This window comes from Lutjanus erythropterus, chromosome 12 (genome assembly GCF_056507025.1).
Source record: "Lutjanus erythropterus isolate fLutEry1 chromosome 12, fLutEry1.hap2, whole genome shotgun sequence".
Classification (NCBI taxonomy): domain Eukaryota; kingdom Metazoa; phylum Chordata; class Actinopteri; order Lutjaniformes; family Lutjanidae; genus Lutjanus; species Lutjanus erythropterus.
In genome coordinates this window covers 23,618,098-23,637,391 of record NC_139328.1, presented here as the reverse complement: position 1 = coordinate 23,637,391, position 19,294 = coordinate 23,618,098, and the positions used below count along the sequence as shown (strand labels likewise).

General features: G+C 39.6%; 1 protein-coding gene across 4 annotated transcripts in view; it reads right to left on the bottom strand.

Moving 5' to 3' along the window:
* Window positions 1-19,294, bottom strand: part of LOC146318031 (supervillin-like) — a 64,064-nt gene that overhangs the window by 12,832 nt on the left and 31,938 nt on the right. For all 4 annotated transcript variants that reach the window (XM_084731351.1, XM_084731349.1, XM_084731348.1 and 1 more), the window contains 13 exons: window positions 18,226-18,291; window positions 15,745-16,423; window positions 12,106-12,634; window positions 8,368-8,500; window positions 6,800-6,856; window positions 4,889-4,966; window positions 4,172-4,319; window positions 3,292-3,387; window positions 2,903-2,983; window positions 2,487-2,664; window positions 1,984-2,165; window positions 1,561-1,716; window positions 77-213 (listed from right to left, as the gene is read on the bottom strand). In XM_084731351.1, coding sequence (XP_084587477.1) covers window positions 77-213; window positions 1,561-1,716; window positions 1,984-2,165; window positions 2,487-2,664; window positions 2,903-2,983; window positions 3,292-3,387; window positions 4,172-4,319; window positions 4,889-4,966; window positions 6,800-6,856; window positions 8,368-8,500; window positions 12,106-12,634; window positions 15,745-16,423; window positions 18,226-18,291 — 2,520 coding nt within the window. The remainder of the gene's footprint in view (window positions 1-76; window positions 214-1,560; window positions 1,717-1,983; window positions 2,166-2,486; window positions 2,665-2,902; window positions 2,984-3,291; window positions 3,388-4,171; window positions 4,320-4,888; window positions 4,967-6,799; window positions 6,857-8,367; window positions 8,501-12,105; window positions 12,635-15,744; window positions 16,424-18,225; window positions 18,292-19,294) is intronic.

Sequence of the window (19,294 nt, the reverse complement as noted above, 5' to 3'; positions counted from 1 at the left end):
AATATTACAACATCAGCTTTGGTGTTGGACAGATTAAATCTCTCGAGTTTGTAATGATCCAGGTGCAGTGGCTCACCTTGGCCTTCTCGATGACGTTTGAGAACTCTCCGATCCAGACGAAGCAGTGCTCTGGAGTGACCAGCAGGAAACAGTCGCCGCTGTTCAGTGACGAGGCTCTCGGCTCCACTAATCTGGTCTGAACATGACGACGGCCTATAGACAAAGTTATTAAACTGCTGAGTTACACCTTTCCGTTCCCTTAGAATATCAGGTCTTCACCAGTCAAAATGTTACTTCATGGAAACAAAACTATTTCACAGGAGCAGTTTAACATTTTGGGAAATATGTTTATTTGGTTTCTGGCGGAGAGTTAGATGAGAAGATGCACTCTCATATTTGTCCTTGGGCGACTGGCTGAGTCAAATGCCATTTGTTTTGGTTTGGGTGATTTTTGTCATTTTATTTTAATAATTAAATGGTCTGTCTCCAAAGAAAAAGCACGAGCTGCTGCTCAGGGACAGATTCACACCCACTGAGGCAAAGAACGAGTGGGAGGAAGACAGCCGGTAGAGCCAGAATATTTTCACTTCTAATGCAATGAATTAAGGATTTATTTCAACCAAAGCAGAGTTGGTGATCGTTATAACAATAGAAAGACTGACCAAGATGGTTAACAAAGCAGTTAAAGGTATAATATGCAACATTTTATGCAACATGTTCTTTAAAGACAATTAACAGAGTCATAATCGCTTTCAGTCATCACTTATGATGGACTAGAAGTGTGTGGCGGTGTCTGTATTTGCAGAGCCCCTTCTGTTTGCCTGCATTTCTTAATTATTCCTCATTATTTTGCTATGTTTGGGATGCTTTACCAACCCAAAATGTCAGTATTTGATTTCCTGGTACCTTTCTGATGTGTTTACAAACAGCTTAGACAAGTCCCACTGCTTCTACTCACACACAAGCTTCACAAAAGAGAGAAACACAGATTCCCTTGAGTTTATTTTGTTGATTTATTGGATGCAGCAAACTAAAATACCTGTGCGACTACATTGGCAATCACCACTTGCTGGGCTGAGTTTAACAGCAGTTAAATAGCAGTTTAACATATTACTCAAAGCTATATGAAGCAACATTATCTTGTTTGTTTAATCAGTACAAAAACTTAAATGCGAAAACAAGAATTCGCTGTTGACTATTTCTTGGGTGGAACCAGTAATTTCCTGGAATCTCCACTGGTTCCCTTGCAACGGCTCACAGTCAAGAACTACGTCACATTTATTCCTTTAAATTTCGGGTCAGTGGATTATTGGTCTGGCAAATTATCAGATCCAATGTTCAGTTTATACAATTATCTGTATCTATGGACACACCATTTCCACCATAATAACAAAAAATGGTGGATATTAAGAATAACTAATAATAATTGCAGTAGTTTTAAAAATAATGAATTAACATGTTCATATTATACAGATGTCAATGGACAACATCCATTATCGGGGTTCATGCAGTTAAAACCGACCACACATTACAGCTCAGCACAGTCAAACAGGGTTTTACCTTTGATCTGTATCAGCATGAGGTTCTTGTACGGCACAGCGCTGTTGTTGGACATCTGCTCAGAGATGTTGACGCTGCGCAGACTCACGCTGCTGAAGTTCTCTTTACTGGCGAGACCTGCCAGAGCAGCCTCAGAGTACTCCGAGGTTTTATTTACTGGAACGAGAGTGCGCATTTTAGTTTAAAAGTATAGAGCTGTGGGGGGTACAAAATAACATAAATGCTTCATTAAACTTTAAAGAAAATGAAATCCCTGCTGTAAACACTGCTACAGAAGTGGGTCATGTGAGGCTGCATTCCAATTAGTGTCCAAAAAGAGGTGGAGATGGATGTGGTTTTGGAGGCTGTAAACCACGATAATGTTTCCAGTTTTCCACTGGGATCTTCAATGTCAAACAACATGATAAACACACAAACACTTACTCTTCTCAGCCTTCTCAGCCTTCATCCTCTTGCTCTCCAGCTGCGCCACATTCAGTCTCTGCTCGGTGTACTCGTGTCTGATGTCCTCTCTGGCCGCCAGCATCTTCAGAGGGTTCCTGGATGCTTGGACGTTCCTCGACGGACGCACAGAGCGCTTATGCTGCACCATGGCCGAAGTCAACCTGAAAAGGGGAAGAAGTATATGAGCGAACATGCAGGTGGTGTTTTTATTGTCTGTGTTTTCCCTCCCTTTTTGATTTGATTAATTTGATTACCTTGTGTTTTTCCCTTTTAAGTTGCCAAAACTTTGTGTTTTCCCCATTATTTCCTTTTTGTTTTTGGACTTTTGGTGGAATTACATGTACTTTAGATTCAGGTTTTGCTTGTTGGTTTGATTTAGTTTGCTTATGGATTCATCTTTTTTGTCTCCACTTTCTCCTGATTACCCCAACTGACTACTGTGACAAGCCATCATTTTTCTTTTTTCTTTATACTGTTCTTACTTGGGACCCTGAGAACCAAAGATGGTGTCAAAATCCTCGTTGATCTCAATCCTGGTGGGCATGCGTGGAAATTCGGCAACGCGTCTATAGAACTTGGAGAAGATTTCGTCATCCAGCTTCATCACTTCCTTCACTGCCTTCTCGGTAACTGTTATGGTTGTTTCCTGGAGACCTGCCACTGATTGGCAAAGGAAAAAAAATCCATCAGAAAAACAGGCTTGTGACAAGAACTTCAAATAAAAACGTGCAGTTCAAGTGCGATAAACGACTGCTACATGCTTGACAGAACCCCATCAAATCAATAAAAATTTAAAATCCTACAGATTCTTTAGGTCAACTGCAAGTGAAGTTAACAGAAAACATGGCTGAAATTAAATATCATTTAAGTAGCTTAAAGTCAGTAAGGATGAACATACCTTTACTATTTAGACGTCCCAAGAAGCTCTCCAACTTGTCTAGTTTCTTATCCGATTCCATGTCTGGTCTGGCCTCGATTTCTATACATGAGAAAATTCAATCTCAATTGTAATTCCTCTGTATCCAATTTAATGTACATCATTTGGTCTGTTTCATTATGATTATTAGGTCAATTATTAGGGTTTAAGTTATTTATCATATGTTTTGATGTTATTTGAATGATAATTGGTTTAATTTAGCAAATAAAAAGCTTCAAATTGAAAGTAGCACTGGCTAAAGCAACAACAAATAAAAAACAAAACCACACAGGTTGATAAAATCCACAAAATGAGATTTCTTCAGCTGAGGTGGCAGTGATGACGACAGAGGACATGTAAACTTGTCTCACCCTCTTGTGGTTTGTTGACAGCAGGCGTGCTGCTCTTGAGTTTGGTGGAGACGGGTGACAGGATGGGACTGATGACTGAGGACGAGGCTGCCAGGCCTGCGGACACACAGGCAGAAATTCACACAGTGGTTATTTAGTCATATTGTATACAAAATCAAACATTCAATCAATCATATGTTTTGTTTTGCATTTGTTTAAATGTTCTGCTTATATTCAATTCTCATTCAGATATTCTTGTGCCATAGATCACTCAAAAATTACAATAATACAAGAATGAAAAACAGAGTAATAAATACAGTGTATAAGGAGTAAATACAAAAACAGTGGCTAATGGAATAACAATAAAAACAAGATCGGTCAATAGAAAAAAAATAAACCAAAATAAAATAATTAGAAAAAATAGTAGTGCCAATGATCTTGAAAGTAAACTTGGAAGTGATATTTAACTGTAATAATATACACAAAAATGTATAAATATTGCATGTGTTATATGTGTCATAATAAACATAATACTGCACATTATATTCAAAAGTAATATTGCACACAATGTTGAAAAAACAATGCTGCACATAATATTGATATTATTGTTCTCAGTGACTGAATTTTCAGCTATAAAATAAAACAAAACGTAGCCAGAAGACCCTTTTTGCATTTCACTCTAAAGTGTCATGCACACTTTAACCTGTGCACAGAAGGTTTTCACAAAGGATCTTACTGGGCATCCATACTGGGACACAAATTTAGAGTTAAGGAAAGTGCATGGGGACCAATAAAGATGAATAAAAAAAGGTTGCATTGTCGCATAAAAATCAAGTCTAGTGGCATTTGCAAATGGCATCCACCTCAGTGAAGACGACAAACAGCAGGTTTGTGTCCTGACCTTTCTTGACCATACGAGCAGCAACGGTGTACTGGGTGGAGTCGTTGGCCGCTCCTTTGCCCTTCGTCTTCCAGGCATCCTCACGGATCGAAATCATCTGTTTTCTCTCCTCGATGGTCATCTGGGCCTCAATCTCCTCTCCAGCCTTCTGCACAGACACAAGGAAACCAGAAAAATTATAAAATCATGAAAGATTACAAAGTTGGAGTGCCAAATCATTGCATGCAAAGCAGTGAACTCTACATAGTGAGGCTGGCTGTCAGCTTTAATTTCAGGCTATTTCTAGTCATGGTGGAGTTATGTGCATTAAGAGCAGTATTAAAACTTAAAACAAAATCATTGAGCCAAACCAAAAATCTTCCAGAACCCAGAGAGAAAGAGAACTACATCAGCTCTCACACGCTTCACTACAACTTCATGTGACTCCACACTTCCCTCGGGAGCAATTATTCATGTAGCCACAGTATCAAACCAAGCAGATATAAAAAGATTTGATACACTCAAGCGTGATAGGTGCACGTCCTTTCTAGTCTGTATAATCTACTTTATTCCACAGGAGGAGTGATGGCTTTACATTGACTTGTACTCATGCAGTCAGAGCCAAATAAACTCAACAGCACCCAAAGCGCCCTTCACACCCACAGCTGCAAACCAAGCGGAAAAGATAAGACCCCAGTACATGCAGCGCATTCGAGCGTGCCAGGTGCACGTCCTTACCTGACTATGATGGTCAATATACTGACACTTTTGACCGAGGGAGATAGGAGGAGAAAAGGTGGAAGAGAAGACAGGTTCCTGAGGGTGTAGAGGTGGATGGAAAAGTGACAGAAAGGAAATGAAAGGTGGAAATGGAGGGAAAATGATGAACATGCAGGTGAACAATGATAAAGGAAGGATGCAAAAGAAGAGAAGGGCCATGTAACATGACTGCTGTTAAACTACTCCTTCAACTACTACTTCAACAGCCAGACCTAATCTAAAAGCTCTGTAATTAACGATAAACAAAACCTGATAATACAATTAAATGTTTTTGGAACATACATGCACATTATAAATATCTATTTGTTATCTTTAAGAAGTTAGAGAAGTTAAATTGATTGCTTGTTAATTAAAAGACCCATGCATCCCCCTAAACAGTATTAAAATAATAAAAAAAAAACCTTCAAATACAATAGTAATCTTTATAGTTAGAAACAAAGCAGTAAACTGTTGAAGCATTTTTTCCTCTGATACTTTGTAAGTTGAGACAGGCACAGCTTGTCACAGGCACGAAAGGTCACATATTACATTACCAGTGCAGGACAAGTGCAAACACAGCTTCAAGCTTAAAGGTGCATTAAGTAATAGTTAGTCTTAAAATGTAACATATCTGTACAATCTTTAAATAGAATCTATAGCAGTTGTTCCCAATCACTTTAGCTTGTGACTCTTTTAAACAATACAAAGTCATATTTATGACTTACTTATATTTTTATGAGCTCAGATTATTTAATTTGAGTAATCTTTCAAGTTAAAAAGATCTAGTATGTTGCAGGAAAAATGCAGCGAAAAGACTGACTTTTTCAAACCTTCCCTCAGATTTTTTTTTTTAAAGATATGTTTTTGGGCTTTTTTTTTGGATAGGACAGCTGAAGAGCAGACAGGAAACAGGGTGAAGAGAGGGGAGACGAGATGCAGCAAAGGGCTGCAGGCAGGAGTCAAACCAGCAGCCGCTGCTCCCCCTCAGATTTATTTTAAGTGTACTACGGGTCTATAGCTCAACACATTTTGTTTTCAAGCCGAAAAAAAGCTGTGAAAAAGTAACATCAGGGGCTGCATTTACATGGACAACAATTTTTCAACTAGACTGAAATCATTCTGATTACAGAATCCAACTTAACTGTTTACATGGATGCTAAATAAACTGATCTGTTTAGATGTGTGTTTACATATCCTGAAGCATTTAATCAAGTAATTTAAAGCTTTCAGGTTTTTTTTAAATGTGCAAAGTGGTTCTACTCACTGTGTCATGTTTAATCTGCTGGAAATACAACAGATAGAAGATAGAAGAAGAGGCACTGTCTCATTGAAGTCCTAATATCATGGTAAAATGGTGAATTTAAGTTATCTTATAAGCAGTTGTGCAGTGTATATGTCTAGGGCTTTTATTGTGGAAGGTAGAAAATGGAAGGAGTGGATCTGTAACAATAAAAAGTCATCTGACTTCAAGGAGAGTCCGACCTGGTAGCAGTCATTAACAATTAACTATATAGAAAAAGACAATCTTTTCGCTGATGGTCTTGTTTGCTAATGTAGGTCATACAGTGCATCGGTATTAAAGTGAGACTGTTTCATAACCAATTAAAAAGTCCTTGTAGTACATTTAACATTCTTCAGGGAAGTTTCCTTTGAAGTTAATGGATTACTGAATGTTCCTTTAAGACAGAAAAGCTGAAGAAAGCTTAGAAAAGTTCCAGTGTTAGCAACCTTCCATCGACCATCCCACCATTTCAGCAGCATCACAGATGGCACAGAGCTCCCAAAGAGCCACAAGGATAAGCAATCACACAAAGTCCACAAAAAAGCTGTGACTGGACAACACAGGTCCCACACGAAGCCGACTGGTTTGGGTTGGTGTGCGGGTCTTACCCACAGCTGCTCAGACACAGACACAGCGGAATAGTCTTGAACAACCACCCCTTCCTCCTGAGGGGTTAAACACAGGGGAAGTGCTCGATCAGAGGGAGGGAGGGGGGGCCGACCATTGTTGCTGTAATGGGTTTAGGGGTGAGACTGCCTGGAGGATTACCATCCAGGGTTTAAGCAGGCAGTTACACCCAGCAGAATACTAATGTGAAGTAGATGAGCTGCAGTAAAAAGTGTAAATCCTGAAATTAGAGCTTCTTTGAGCTTATAACTTTTATTCTAGCTGCTGGTTAAACCAATAGAGATGCATATAAATACACATAAGTGATTCTTGAACCATTTCCCCTGTCAAATAAGCTTTCATTCATTATTGAAACTTGGCCTGAAGCTTAACCAAATCTGATCTTGTAAAAAAGGAAAATCTATTCCCAAACCCCCAGACTGCTAATTCTACAAGCAGACTGTCCCATATGCTTCCTGGTTTACAGCCTATGGGGGCCTGGATGCTACATTATTCTGGACCACTGAGCTCAAACAACAGATGGACTAAAGGAGGAAATGAAAGGAGCACTTAGCTAAAAGAGCGGGGAAAGGAGCTGGCATGGCAACCATGAAGGATGGAGGGGGGTTAGTGAAATGTGGAACTTGTGTTTTCTCTGGTTAGTTTGGTAGAGCTGTTAAACTATTATACCCAGAAGTGTAATATTTTTATAAACATATGCTTTTTTAAATTCAAAAATATTAACATATTATCTCGCTAAGACAATAACACAATAGCACAGGGTGAAAAGAATAAAAATTAATTTCAACCTGGGTTTTATTTTCACAGTTTTGACCAGCTGCACAGCAGAGATTTCAGGAATCACTATTAAACACAGCTTTACAATGATGTCCATTATAGCAAACAACACAAACAAACTGCTCATTTAAAAGCAAAATCAGAAGTAAATATTTGAAGTTGTATTGTGAAAATTATCCATTGCACTGCAGGTCTTCTTGACCCACTAACTACATTCAACCTTTTTATTCAAAGCAATGTGAAAACAAAATTGGCAAAGATTAAATAAAGAACAGAGGCTGAGGAAGAATGACAACATGCAGAGCATCCTGTATGACACCGCACTTATTGTGACAGGTGGTACTGCTGAGCCACAGCGCACATCTGGGCTGAAAATATCATAATTACAGCAACCAAGAAGTCTTACAGAATGTAAAGTAATTCCCACTTTAGGCCCAGTTTGTGGGACTGTTCTGTTATTACTTATGTCAAAAATCCAAAAACTTAAATTACATCAGTGACACAAATTGGGCAAGCACCCATTTATATTGCTGCTTGTACCGTTTGCTATAATGGACAACACTGAGAATAAAGTGATCTGGAAAAAAGGATAAACTCTGAGGTGATACTAACCAGTTTTGATGATAACAGGGCTTAAAAACATTTCTTTGGAGATACCAGGAATGTGTGATAAAATGTTATTTTTTCAGAACAATATATATTGTGTGTATGGCAGTGTTACTGTGAGTATGAATATGATTTATTACAATGAATTTCCATTATTAAGACTGACCTTCTTCTGGGTGGTCTGATCTGTCTCCCATAGCTGAGCTTGCTGCTCAGTGGACGCCACCTTAACCACTTCCTGTTTCTTGTTGATCCTGTTCCTCCAGTCCTCCTCACCACTCTTCTTCAGCAGTGCCACTCTGACATAAAACAAAACAAAGTTTAATCAGAGATTGGTCTTGATTACACATCAATTTCACAGATCCACCAGTGGGTACAAAATACTATATGCTGGGTTGAATTTGGGGCGAAATGTTTACAAAATTATGAACAAGTCATCTAGGATATTTCCATCTGATGGAATGATACAGAGCTGGGTAATTGGTTTGACCAAACCAGAGTTAGTGATTGCTGACACAGTGGAAAGAGGAGCTAAGATGGTTTTGGTAAAATGCATTTAGTTTACTTCACACACACCTGAGCAAATTTATCAGCATGTTATATGTGAATATACTGGCAAATAATATCAGGCTGGACTGGTTGAAATGTTTTAATATATTGCCCAGGTTCAGGATGGTGGAGTCTTGAGTTTCAATAATTCTGATATCTATTATTTACAATACAAAATAAATGTGATACTCTTAGACAGGGTGGAATGGAAATATGTCTTGGACTTCTTGATTTTTCTGTAAACGTTTATTTAATGAAATGTTCTCTGTCTCATAATGTCTGATAGACATAGACAGAGTGTCATGCCCACAATTAGTCCTGGTTTGTGGAACTGGTATTGCATGCTATTAATGATGTCCAAAATGCAAAACCTAAAATTACATCACACATTTCTGTAGTTGTATGATTTAATGAAATGTTATCTGTCTCATAAAGTCTAATAAAATAAAACTGAGCAAAAAAGTTTTTTTTCCAACCTTAAAACGATTAAAATGGATGGAAAAGTGAGAAATGGATTTTAAGAGGTTTAAATTCTGCATCATAGTGCTCTGAGATTAGTCAAACATGTTATGACAGTGTACATCTAAACATCACAACTTTGGTAGATTAAATAAGTGGACAGTGTATCCCTGAATTATGCGAGCTGTTCATTTGTTATTTCACCAATAGCTCAGTAACTTAACTCAATTTAAAGCCAATATCATACATTAAAAAAGACAAGGATGATGCAAAGACCAATAGGAAGTAATGCACTTGACAGTGAATTTTATTGTAAATATTGTTTTGCTGTAATGGGTTTGGACCTCTTGAATTGCTCTGCTACTGCTAACATGTTTGCTATTATTAAAAGAATAATCAATAAAAGGGAACAAAAACTGCATTTTCATTATTTCCATGAAGGTCACAAGAAAAAAAAATCCTTCAAGGTTGAAAATCCAGGTCAGAGATTTCTGCTCTCCAGCCAGCAAACGTGACAGTTGAAAAAGAGGTCTATAGAGCAGTGATAGCGGATGGCTGAGGGGTAAAAGAAAGTATGTCATCATCTCTGCAGCTTGACTGTGGACAGGGCAGAAATGAGGGCATTTGGAGGAATCTGCCAAATCTCAGAGGATTTCTCCAGTACACACAGCGCTCTGCTGGCTGGGAGAAGAAACACAATGTTGCTAAAAATGAATCTCTCTCACCTCCAAAAATGTAATAGGGTGGAACAAACCTATATACTGCAAGAGAGGGCAGACAGTGACTTCTGCCTCATTCTGTCAAACACTGCAAATTTATGAGGCACTGGCTTCTCACCCAACCCACAAAAAAAAAAATCTCTGTCAGTGTGTGATCTTTGCTGACACCTCAGTTTTCACCTTTGTGAATGTAATCAAGGTTGACTTGTGCCTGCAGCTTTGCAAGGTGTTAGCTTTTAAGGAGCGTGTTACTCCTGCCTTTGTGTTTCGAGCAGGCTATTATTAGAGACCTTATTTGAGAAGTCACTGTGATGGCAACAACGTGTATGTTTTTTTTTAGAAATGAAAATACTAGAGCTGTTGTTTCCACCGATCACATCTTCTCGTCACGTTTCATGTGTGAAGTGATTGATGGAAAAAACTGCCTGACTCGTCCCTCCTGATGAATATTGACCAGATTTTGGCTTTTTGATGTCTGCTGGACTAAAACACTTGGCATACACTGTAGGATTTTGCTGCCTTGGTCATCTGTGCCAAACTTCTTAAAAAAGAAAAAAAAAGGCCTTGACATAGTATATGGACTTACAGGTGGCTAGGAAGACAGTATGGCTTGGCTAGTTGGCTAGTAACCATATTTTGATGTCCATATTTTCCAATTACATGATACATCATTTTGCCATGGCAGTTTCAGGTGCTCTTTGCCGTTTTGTTCAGGTGCAGTGAGAAAAAAATACTCTGACCTCGGGGAATCAACTCATGGTTCTACTTCAACTATGCAAGAGCCTGACAACAGGCGACCAAAATTTCTGACATGTTGGAAATTCATCCAAACATCTGATGGCCGTTGGGGAGCAGCTGATCGGTCTGTGTGGTGCCCAGTGAAACCAAAACTGATTATTATAACCCTTTTTTCTGTCTGACATTTGTATATTTATTATGTGAAGATAAAGTTATTAAACTGACAGCTTCACTATATCCACTAAATTGTTTCAAAAGAGTATAGCTGTTTCAGCTTTGTGTAATGTTCTTTCTCTTTCTTTTCTCAAGCCAGTCTCCTAACTTTGAAATTGTCCTCTCCCTGGCTTGCTGCCAATTTTTGTGCCTTCTCCCTCACCAAGGTTCCAGCTCAAGGGAGGCGTTTCATGATTGGGAATTATCAATCCAGTTTGCAAGGGCAGCTTCAACCATGGGTGCTTTTCAAATTATTTTGTGTCTCCATCACTAAAAAATCTCTTCATTGTTTGAGATGACTTGCCTGAGGAACAAGTTTTGATGTTGCATCTCGTTTTTGGCAGTTTGTTATAAGCTTCAAGAAGGCCACGTATTTCATTCAGAGGAAATGAAAAAAAAAAATCCTGTCATGACTTCAACGTGCACAGAGCAAACAGAGGCAGCCGCAGAAGCAGACGGGTTACTGTGAGGTATTAAGGAGAAATACAAAATGCCAAAAGAGCTGCTCAGTTTGTGTCCAATGCACAGCTAACTAATGTTTATACAAATACGCAGAAACTGTGATTCTTTTTTTTTTTTAAGTAAGATGAAAATATTCTAGTAATGGAACTAAAGAGTCATCTTTGCCACTGTGACATAAGAGAGTTTGATCTGTTCAGTAGGAGCCATAACTTGTTTCTAAAATACATAGTTAGGTATGGCTTATCAACCACCAACATCTACTGGTAGACATAGGAAATGCATTTGATTTACTCAGTGTCACCAGATTTGAGTTTGAGTGTAAGCGGACTACTTGCATTACTATAGCGAAATTACTTATGCAGCATTTTTTAGGGAATGATTCTGTCCTAAGCTCTGCAATCCATATAAGCAGGTGATCATTATGAGTGGTTTCTACTGTATCACAGTCATTGCAATGTCTAAATTTGGTCAATCATCCAGTAAAATTCAATAACAAACAAAATGGGCCCTGTATTGCAAAGGCACATCATGAGAAACTGTCTCTGAGGGTGTCAGAAAAGTGCACCAGTTTAGATTTCTGTAACTCTTGCAAATGATTTCTGTCATCTTGAAATGATGTTAAATCAGTGTGTTTGGCAGCCAGTGTCAGTCCTTGGCAAATTAACCAGCCAACCTTAATACTGGCAGCAATTAATCTGATTGGTAACTTGTGTTTACTGGAACATCTACAATCTATCACTTTCCAACCTTCAGCTGTCACTCACCTCTCCTTGATGGACATCTGTTTGGAGGACATGCTGTCGGATAGTTGGTCTCCAGAATCAGTGGGGGACAGCAGATCTCCAGAATGGACACTGTGCCTGCTGAGGTCCTCGCTGTGGTCTAGAGGCAGGGACTGGGACTTGACCAGCGCCTTGGGGAAGCACTGGGGTTTGGGAGGTGTCTGTGGAGGCACCTGGGGTTTGGGCTGAGGCTGGGGGGCTGTCTGTGGGTAAGGCTTAGGGAGAGGCTGGACGAACCTCTGAGGTTTTGACTGGGCTTGTGGGGACTGGGTGAAAGGTTTGGGGTGTGTTGGTGGTGGCTGGGAGGGCTGGGAGTACGGCTGGGGCTGGAGGTCGAGTGGAGGTTTGGGTAGTGTTGGAGGAGGCTGCTGTGTGAAAGGTTTGGGAAGAGTTGGAGGAGGCTGGATGTTGGTTTGCTGCTGCTGCTGTTGGCTGCTTGAAATGTGAGACACTGTCCTGGATGAAACTTTTGCTATCAGAGGCCTCAGCGGTGCAGGATGATCCAGGAAATCTGAAAGGAAAGTATACAGTATATGATCACGTAGTCACAAGGTCTGAGATTAACTTTTACTGGTCACAATGATTTATGTATTATCAGAGATGTGACATCCACAACATTATTTGTACTTTTTTCTGTGTCTGCTACTGTTTAGAATCAGGTATCAAGTGTTAAAATCAGTCTTTTATTAAGTAAAGGTAAACTGGTAACTATGTGTTTTTCATTATGAATTGGAACGAGGAGTCGTGATTCTCCAAAACCATGATTCAATATGACTTTTTTTTTTATCACAATTTGATTTTGTCTTCAGACAGGCACCGGATGCTGTAAGTTGGCGGGGGTGGAAAAAAAAACAAATGGAAGAACTGCAGATTCTGCCTTTCAATTCATTTCTTGAAATTGAAAGCTCATTTTGCTTAATTTTCGATCTAGTATTGAAACTGCGACATCCAATTGAAACAGAGCTCAGTATAATTAAAGCCGAAACTGATGCTTGATAACAAAATAAAAACTAATTTATGATGACCAAAACCAAAACCAAAATCTACTGACACAACAAATAAAAATCGGACAAATTTCTTTGTGTGTTAGGTTAGGTTAGATGCCCACAACTAGACAGTACTACCAAGTATCTACCTGGAAAGTGAACTAGCATGCACTTGCTGCTCATAAACTGCACAGAAATGTCAACATTTGTGAGAAAGAGAAGAACAGACATATGGATAAATTTCACATTTGATGTCAAGGAAGACAAGACTATTCGTAAACCACGTGGAGCAACAATCACCACTAAAAACACATCGAACTTTAAGCAACATTTGTAGAAGAGTCGTCCTGAAATGCTAACATACCATTAGGCAAACGTTCGGGGTTTTTTTTTTAAGCTAACATTATTTTCTCAGCTGACCCAAGCTGGTGTGTTTTCACTAAACTTAGAATACAAAAATACAAGTCAAGCTAAAAGAATAACACGCTAAAGATAATAAGTGTAAAATTTAACTGTCCTCAAATTGAAACAAATATGTAACAAAAAGAAGAATGTATGTTTAGGAAAATGTAGTGGCTTGTGAACACCCACAAAGGTGTTTTTAGTTCACCTGTCTGATGAGACCTCTGTTCAGGACTGTGATTGACTCACAACTTCCTGAGTCTCCTGATAGCTTTGTTGATTGTTACCGAATAGATTCCCATTAAAAGCTTCAGCTTCAGGCTTCAATTTCAACCTGAGCAGAGGTTTAATCAGCTAGAATAACCCGAAAACACCTGTGTGGGGATTCAGAGGCTTTAATGTTATACACAGAATGTACAGTATGCATTACACTTTAACTGGATTTATTGAGAGTTTGCTAAGGACAATCTTAAACATGTAACTTATCAAACCCTAAAAGATACAAAAATCCAAAGCAGAACATCAACTAATGTCAATCAAGAACAGTTTTCATACACCCACAAAGTGCTGAGAAGAAGGTCAGCTAAACCAGTCAAAGTAAAAAGCCCCGTGTGGGTGTAACGTGGGTGTAAAAGACCTTTAAAACCTTCCTCCAGCAGGTTGAAATACTAATAAAACAATTTGAGAGACGAAAGGGAAAAGAGGGAGAGAGAGATGCAACATTCCCAGCTGGATTAGCAGTGTGGATGTGATGGTTCATCAGTGTCTTGACACCTGCACAATTTTTCCCATTACATTCATCTTTAATTATGGTTTGATTACCATAAACCCTCTGTGTAACCAGTACTCAGCATCCCTGAAACACATGCGTGTACATGCACACATGCAGCTAGTTTTGAAGGAAAGAAATGTGATAAGTATCATACAAGCTTGCTGTGTATTCTGCATGAGGTGATTGTGTATGAATCTGTACTACTGATTCAGTGGGGTTGGGCTGCAACCAATGATTATTTGTATTGTCAATTCATCTTTCAAGTATTTTCTTGATTGATTTATTAGTTGTTTGGTCTATAAAATATTCAGAAATAGTGGGAAATGTCAAGCATTGTTTTCCAAAGCCAGAAATGGTGTCTCAAATGTCTTGTTCTGTTCACAACGCAAAGTTGTCACTTTACTGTTAAAATATTCGCATTTAAGAGGCTGGAATCAGAGAATTTGGACTTTTTTTTTTTAAATTACCCATTAAAACCTATTAATCAGTTATCATAATAATTGGTGATTAATTTAATAGTTCAGCTCTACTGTGGGGATGAAAATCTGTTCATAAATTTTTGTGACTCATCTCCAATTTGAGTACAAAACATTGCTCCCCACAAGCAAAACAACTAGATCTTAAAGCTTAGGTCTTGTCTTTTGTTAAGGTCAGGGTAAGGGCTGGTGTTAGGATCCCCAGGGAATTAGTGAAAGTCAATGCAAGTCCCTCCAGCCTAATGATACTGTAGTATAATAGAGCAGACTTTAGTGAAGATCTACTCATGCAGAACTAAATAAGAGTGCAGCCTGCAGACAAGGCTTTCATTGTGTCCTTGCTGTCCTCTACCTGCTTCATGTAAGTGCCGGCCGATTGTTCTGCACTCTCTCATCTTTTTGTGTGCATGCATGGGAAAAGACCACCCCGAGACACATTCTGCATTAGCACATAAAGAAACAGGTCAGGCCCCATTATACTGTAGCATGGCTAAACCCACAGGCGTAATAATGGTGCAGGGGGACCACAGCCCATTTATAGGCCATGACAGTGAGCGCACACAGTTCGATTTAAAAAAAATCCTTGACGTCTGTTAACTGACAAACAACGTGTCAGGACAGGGCTTCCTCTTTCAAGACAAAGGGAGCCACGAGGCAAATGCATGGAAAAATATGCTAATTAGATGCAGCCTCAGACGTCTGTTTCTCCTGCACACGCTCTCTCCCTCGCGCTCTGTATCAGCCAAATCAAATACCCCCAGCTGGGACAAGTGTGTGTGCAGCCGGCACAAAGCAACCATGCGTGGGAGCTGCATAAGACAATGAGGATAATCAGAACAGCTTCCTCTTTTTTGTCACTCCCTTTCTTTCTTTTCTTAATGTCCATTTTGTTTAAATGTCTCTTCACACACCCCTCTTTTCACCCTCAGCTATTCATACCTCTATTATTTTTTTCCCTCACTCCTCTCCATCTCTTTTCTCCTACCTGAGATGCCAGGCTGGGTCCAGCCGCTGCTCCTCTCCTGCTCCTGTGTAGAGGAGCTGTGAGCCGCCTCTCTCAGGTAGCCTCCTCTTCCTCTTCCTCCTCCTTCTGCTCTCTCCTTGTTCTCCTGGGAGTCTGTGTCTGCGGCTCTCCAGCTGGGCAGGGGCTCAGCAGAGTGCTGAGGATGCTGCTGCCGCTGCCTGCCGTCCCGGTCCCTGTCGGGGGAGTGCGGCTTTCCCTTACTGCTGCCGTCTTGGTTCTCCTCTCTGGCTCCTCCCTGCTGTCTCACCCTAACCTCCTCCTCCGCCACCTCCCCCTGCTGCTGCCTGTGACCACTAGCAGAGGAGGCATGAGGATGAGGAGCCCCCACTCTCTCTCGGCTCTCAGGGAGGAGAGGGGAGGAGTTGAGCTCAGACTCAGAGTGGCCCGGGTCCCCGCTCTGGGTCATGGAGAAATACCTCAACGCCCTCTCCTGGTGGCTACTTGTGCTGCTGGCAGCCTGTTGTTGGGCAGGGATGTAGGGGACAGCGGTGGACTTCCCTGGACGGTGGCTGTCATCATCGCCGCTGCTGCCTGGCGTGATGGTTACCGTGGTGACGGAGGCTTGAGAGGTGACGGCTGCCACAGAGCGGACGAGGGAGGCTGACAGAGGCTCCAGTTTGATCTCGCTTCCGTTTTTTAGCTGCACGAACAGCAGAAATCATGTCAGAAAGTGGGGATGGATAAAATGACAACAGGAGAGCAGAAAGGATGGATTAAATGTGGCTGAGGCAGGGAAGTTAGAGATTAATAAAGGTGTGTGTGGATGTTACAGAAGGTATGTGGTGATGAACAGACAGATGGATGGAAGATTAAAGTGAGACAAAGGATGAGAGGTAGGAAAGAAACAGGTGGATGGATGAGGGGCAGGATAGCAGCAATCAGAGCAAATTTGGGAAAACATTTTAGGCTTGCTCATGAAGCTACAGCAACTCTGTCGTTCACAAAATGGCTGCAGGAAGCACAGACTTTAGCACAACTGAGTCACAAAGACAAAAGAGACAAAGCATTTAGTTTCAGTTTTAGCAGTTATCAATCATAGGAATCAAAGCCATGTCATTCATAAACAATTTTAACACCACAATGGCATTCATCTTGCCTGGATCTGGTCCTGTAACTTTTCAATCGTATTTGTTAAAATATGCTTTTTAATCAATTTGATTTCAGTAATACATGAAATTGGGATGGTGCCCTTAAGGGGCAATTCTGGTTTATTTCCACCTGGAATATTTCCCAAAAAGGTGGCAAATGAGACTCTATGGGTCATACTAACATGCATCAGGATGTCTGGATGAGTAAAGTGATTGAAAAAACCTTTAAGTACTGTCAACTAATGTACTAATGTGTATTGTTGATTTTATGTTTCTCTGTTGAATCTGTATATTTTCGTTGTACACACTTTCTGATGAACTCAGGCATGTTTTCAAAAATGTTACTAATATAAACTCTCCCTGTCAAATAAAGTCTAAACTAATTTTGAACAATGACTTCAAATTAGAGCTGATGGATGGTTCCAAATTCACATAATTAATACCAATGTACTGATAATGTTACATAACAAAAAGAATCCATTTCAGACAATATTTGATCAGAATGATTAAATAGTGATGTGATAAATAAATAAATCAGTATCTTTATTAGTGTATTTATGATGGCCAAGCAAATTGAGGCATTTACTGTTCATTTAAGTCACCTGGAAAGAACAAATATGTTTAGGAAATTATATCACTTAGCTGTGATGCAGCCTAAAAAAACAGAAGAAAACACAATATTGCAGCTGTATCACTATTAGCATCAATATTAAGGATGTACAATGAATATCGGTGCTGATAACACGAAAATATTAATCGATCAGTTATCTTATTGGTATCAGCCATGAAAAGCAGGTAATTATCAGCATTGGCCAGAAAAATAATCTACATTGTGTATCCCTAGTGCGCTGTAGATTCTAAAACCCAAGACTACTGTTTTGGATTGAAAGTAAGTTCTGCATTGATCCTCACACATTTTTCTACACAGTCAGTATCAAGGCCGGATCCATCATCCATCCACATAATTATTCCCCAGATAAGCAGTTTTTGCTAGTTTATTCAGGTAGGGAGGATCCCTGAATGAACTAGCATCCATCATTTGCAGTTAAGTAATGCCATGCTTGTTATGTAATGAAGCTGCTGTTTACATCCAAAAATGAGGAGCCATGAAAAATACAAATAAAGCACCCTAAACTTTAAAATCAATTCCTTGTGACAAAGCAACATCTACCATGTAAAGTAATTTCAAACTTTAAAATGCACACTGGAATACATTTATGGACATCATTAGCTACTGTAAGCAAGACAAGACAACAGTGGTCACTGGCGGGACCACTTATATAAATCAATAGCAGGCTGCAGGATCATTCGATGCAACCAATCAGAATCTCTGGACAGGCAGCGAGGGTCTTACATGTTCTCCCTGATTGGCATCTAAGTCACCGTTACACACTGCAGAGGTTACCGGCAGCTCAGCTTCCTGTGTGGAAACCAGTGATTGACTGAGTGTTGAGATTGTGGTGCAGGTTAAGTTTGACACTGTGACTCTTGGGACAAAATGTTTGGGTTTCAGTGTACATCGATTACGACGGAGAGTCCGTTCTTATCCTATTTTTGCACTGTACTTGACCTGCGCTTAAACGTCAGTGTAGATGTTTTGGCAACATAGATGGAAAACTATTCCATCAAATACATCAATATCAGCTACAAAATTAGAAAAAGGTCACCTTCCTGATTATATAAAAGCTGCTGCATCAACTGACAAAATGGTTTCCCTGTATACAATTCCATACATGAATTCTTGGTGATTTGTGACATCTAGAGGCCACTGCATTAAAAAGCAGAAACAATAAAATCTGTGACCACTGTTCATTTTATTGTATCTAATATTAATCCAGCTGCACATAGAATCATGTCATTCATGCATCATGCACCAGTTTCTACTGGTGCACTGCAAAACACCCTGTACTCTGTAGTGTAAGTGACCTGGAAGTGAATCGTTTGTTGCTTCAGGCCTGTTTACTGTAAAAAGATCTTACATCCAAATAATCCTTAGAAGCAGTGATTGTTCATTTCAGTTAATTTACAATGTTATCTGCATATCTGTTCCTCTGGGTTAATGCGGTACTCTCAGGGCTTGAAATTAAGAATGTTTCCAGGGGACAAAAAATGACAAAATTAACACATGGGACACGAGAATACCGTGTCTGAGACAATTTTGGGACAGTGGTGGAACTTATTAAAACTAAATTATGTTTATGCATTGATGAATATCAGGCGTTCAAATTTGAACACCTAACAAGCACTTGCACTAACTAGCAAAAGCGCTACGCTCACACATACACTTATACAGTCATGGTGTTCAATAATAAAATGTGTTTACTCTGATATATATTAAAAGTTTGATGTAAGACCTTTTAAGGAGATTATGAATGCAATTTGAGACCTTTCATGTAAATTATGCCAAAAAAAGTAAAAAGTCA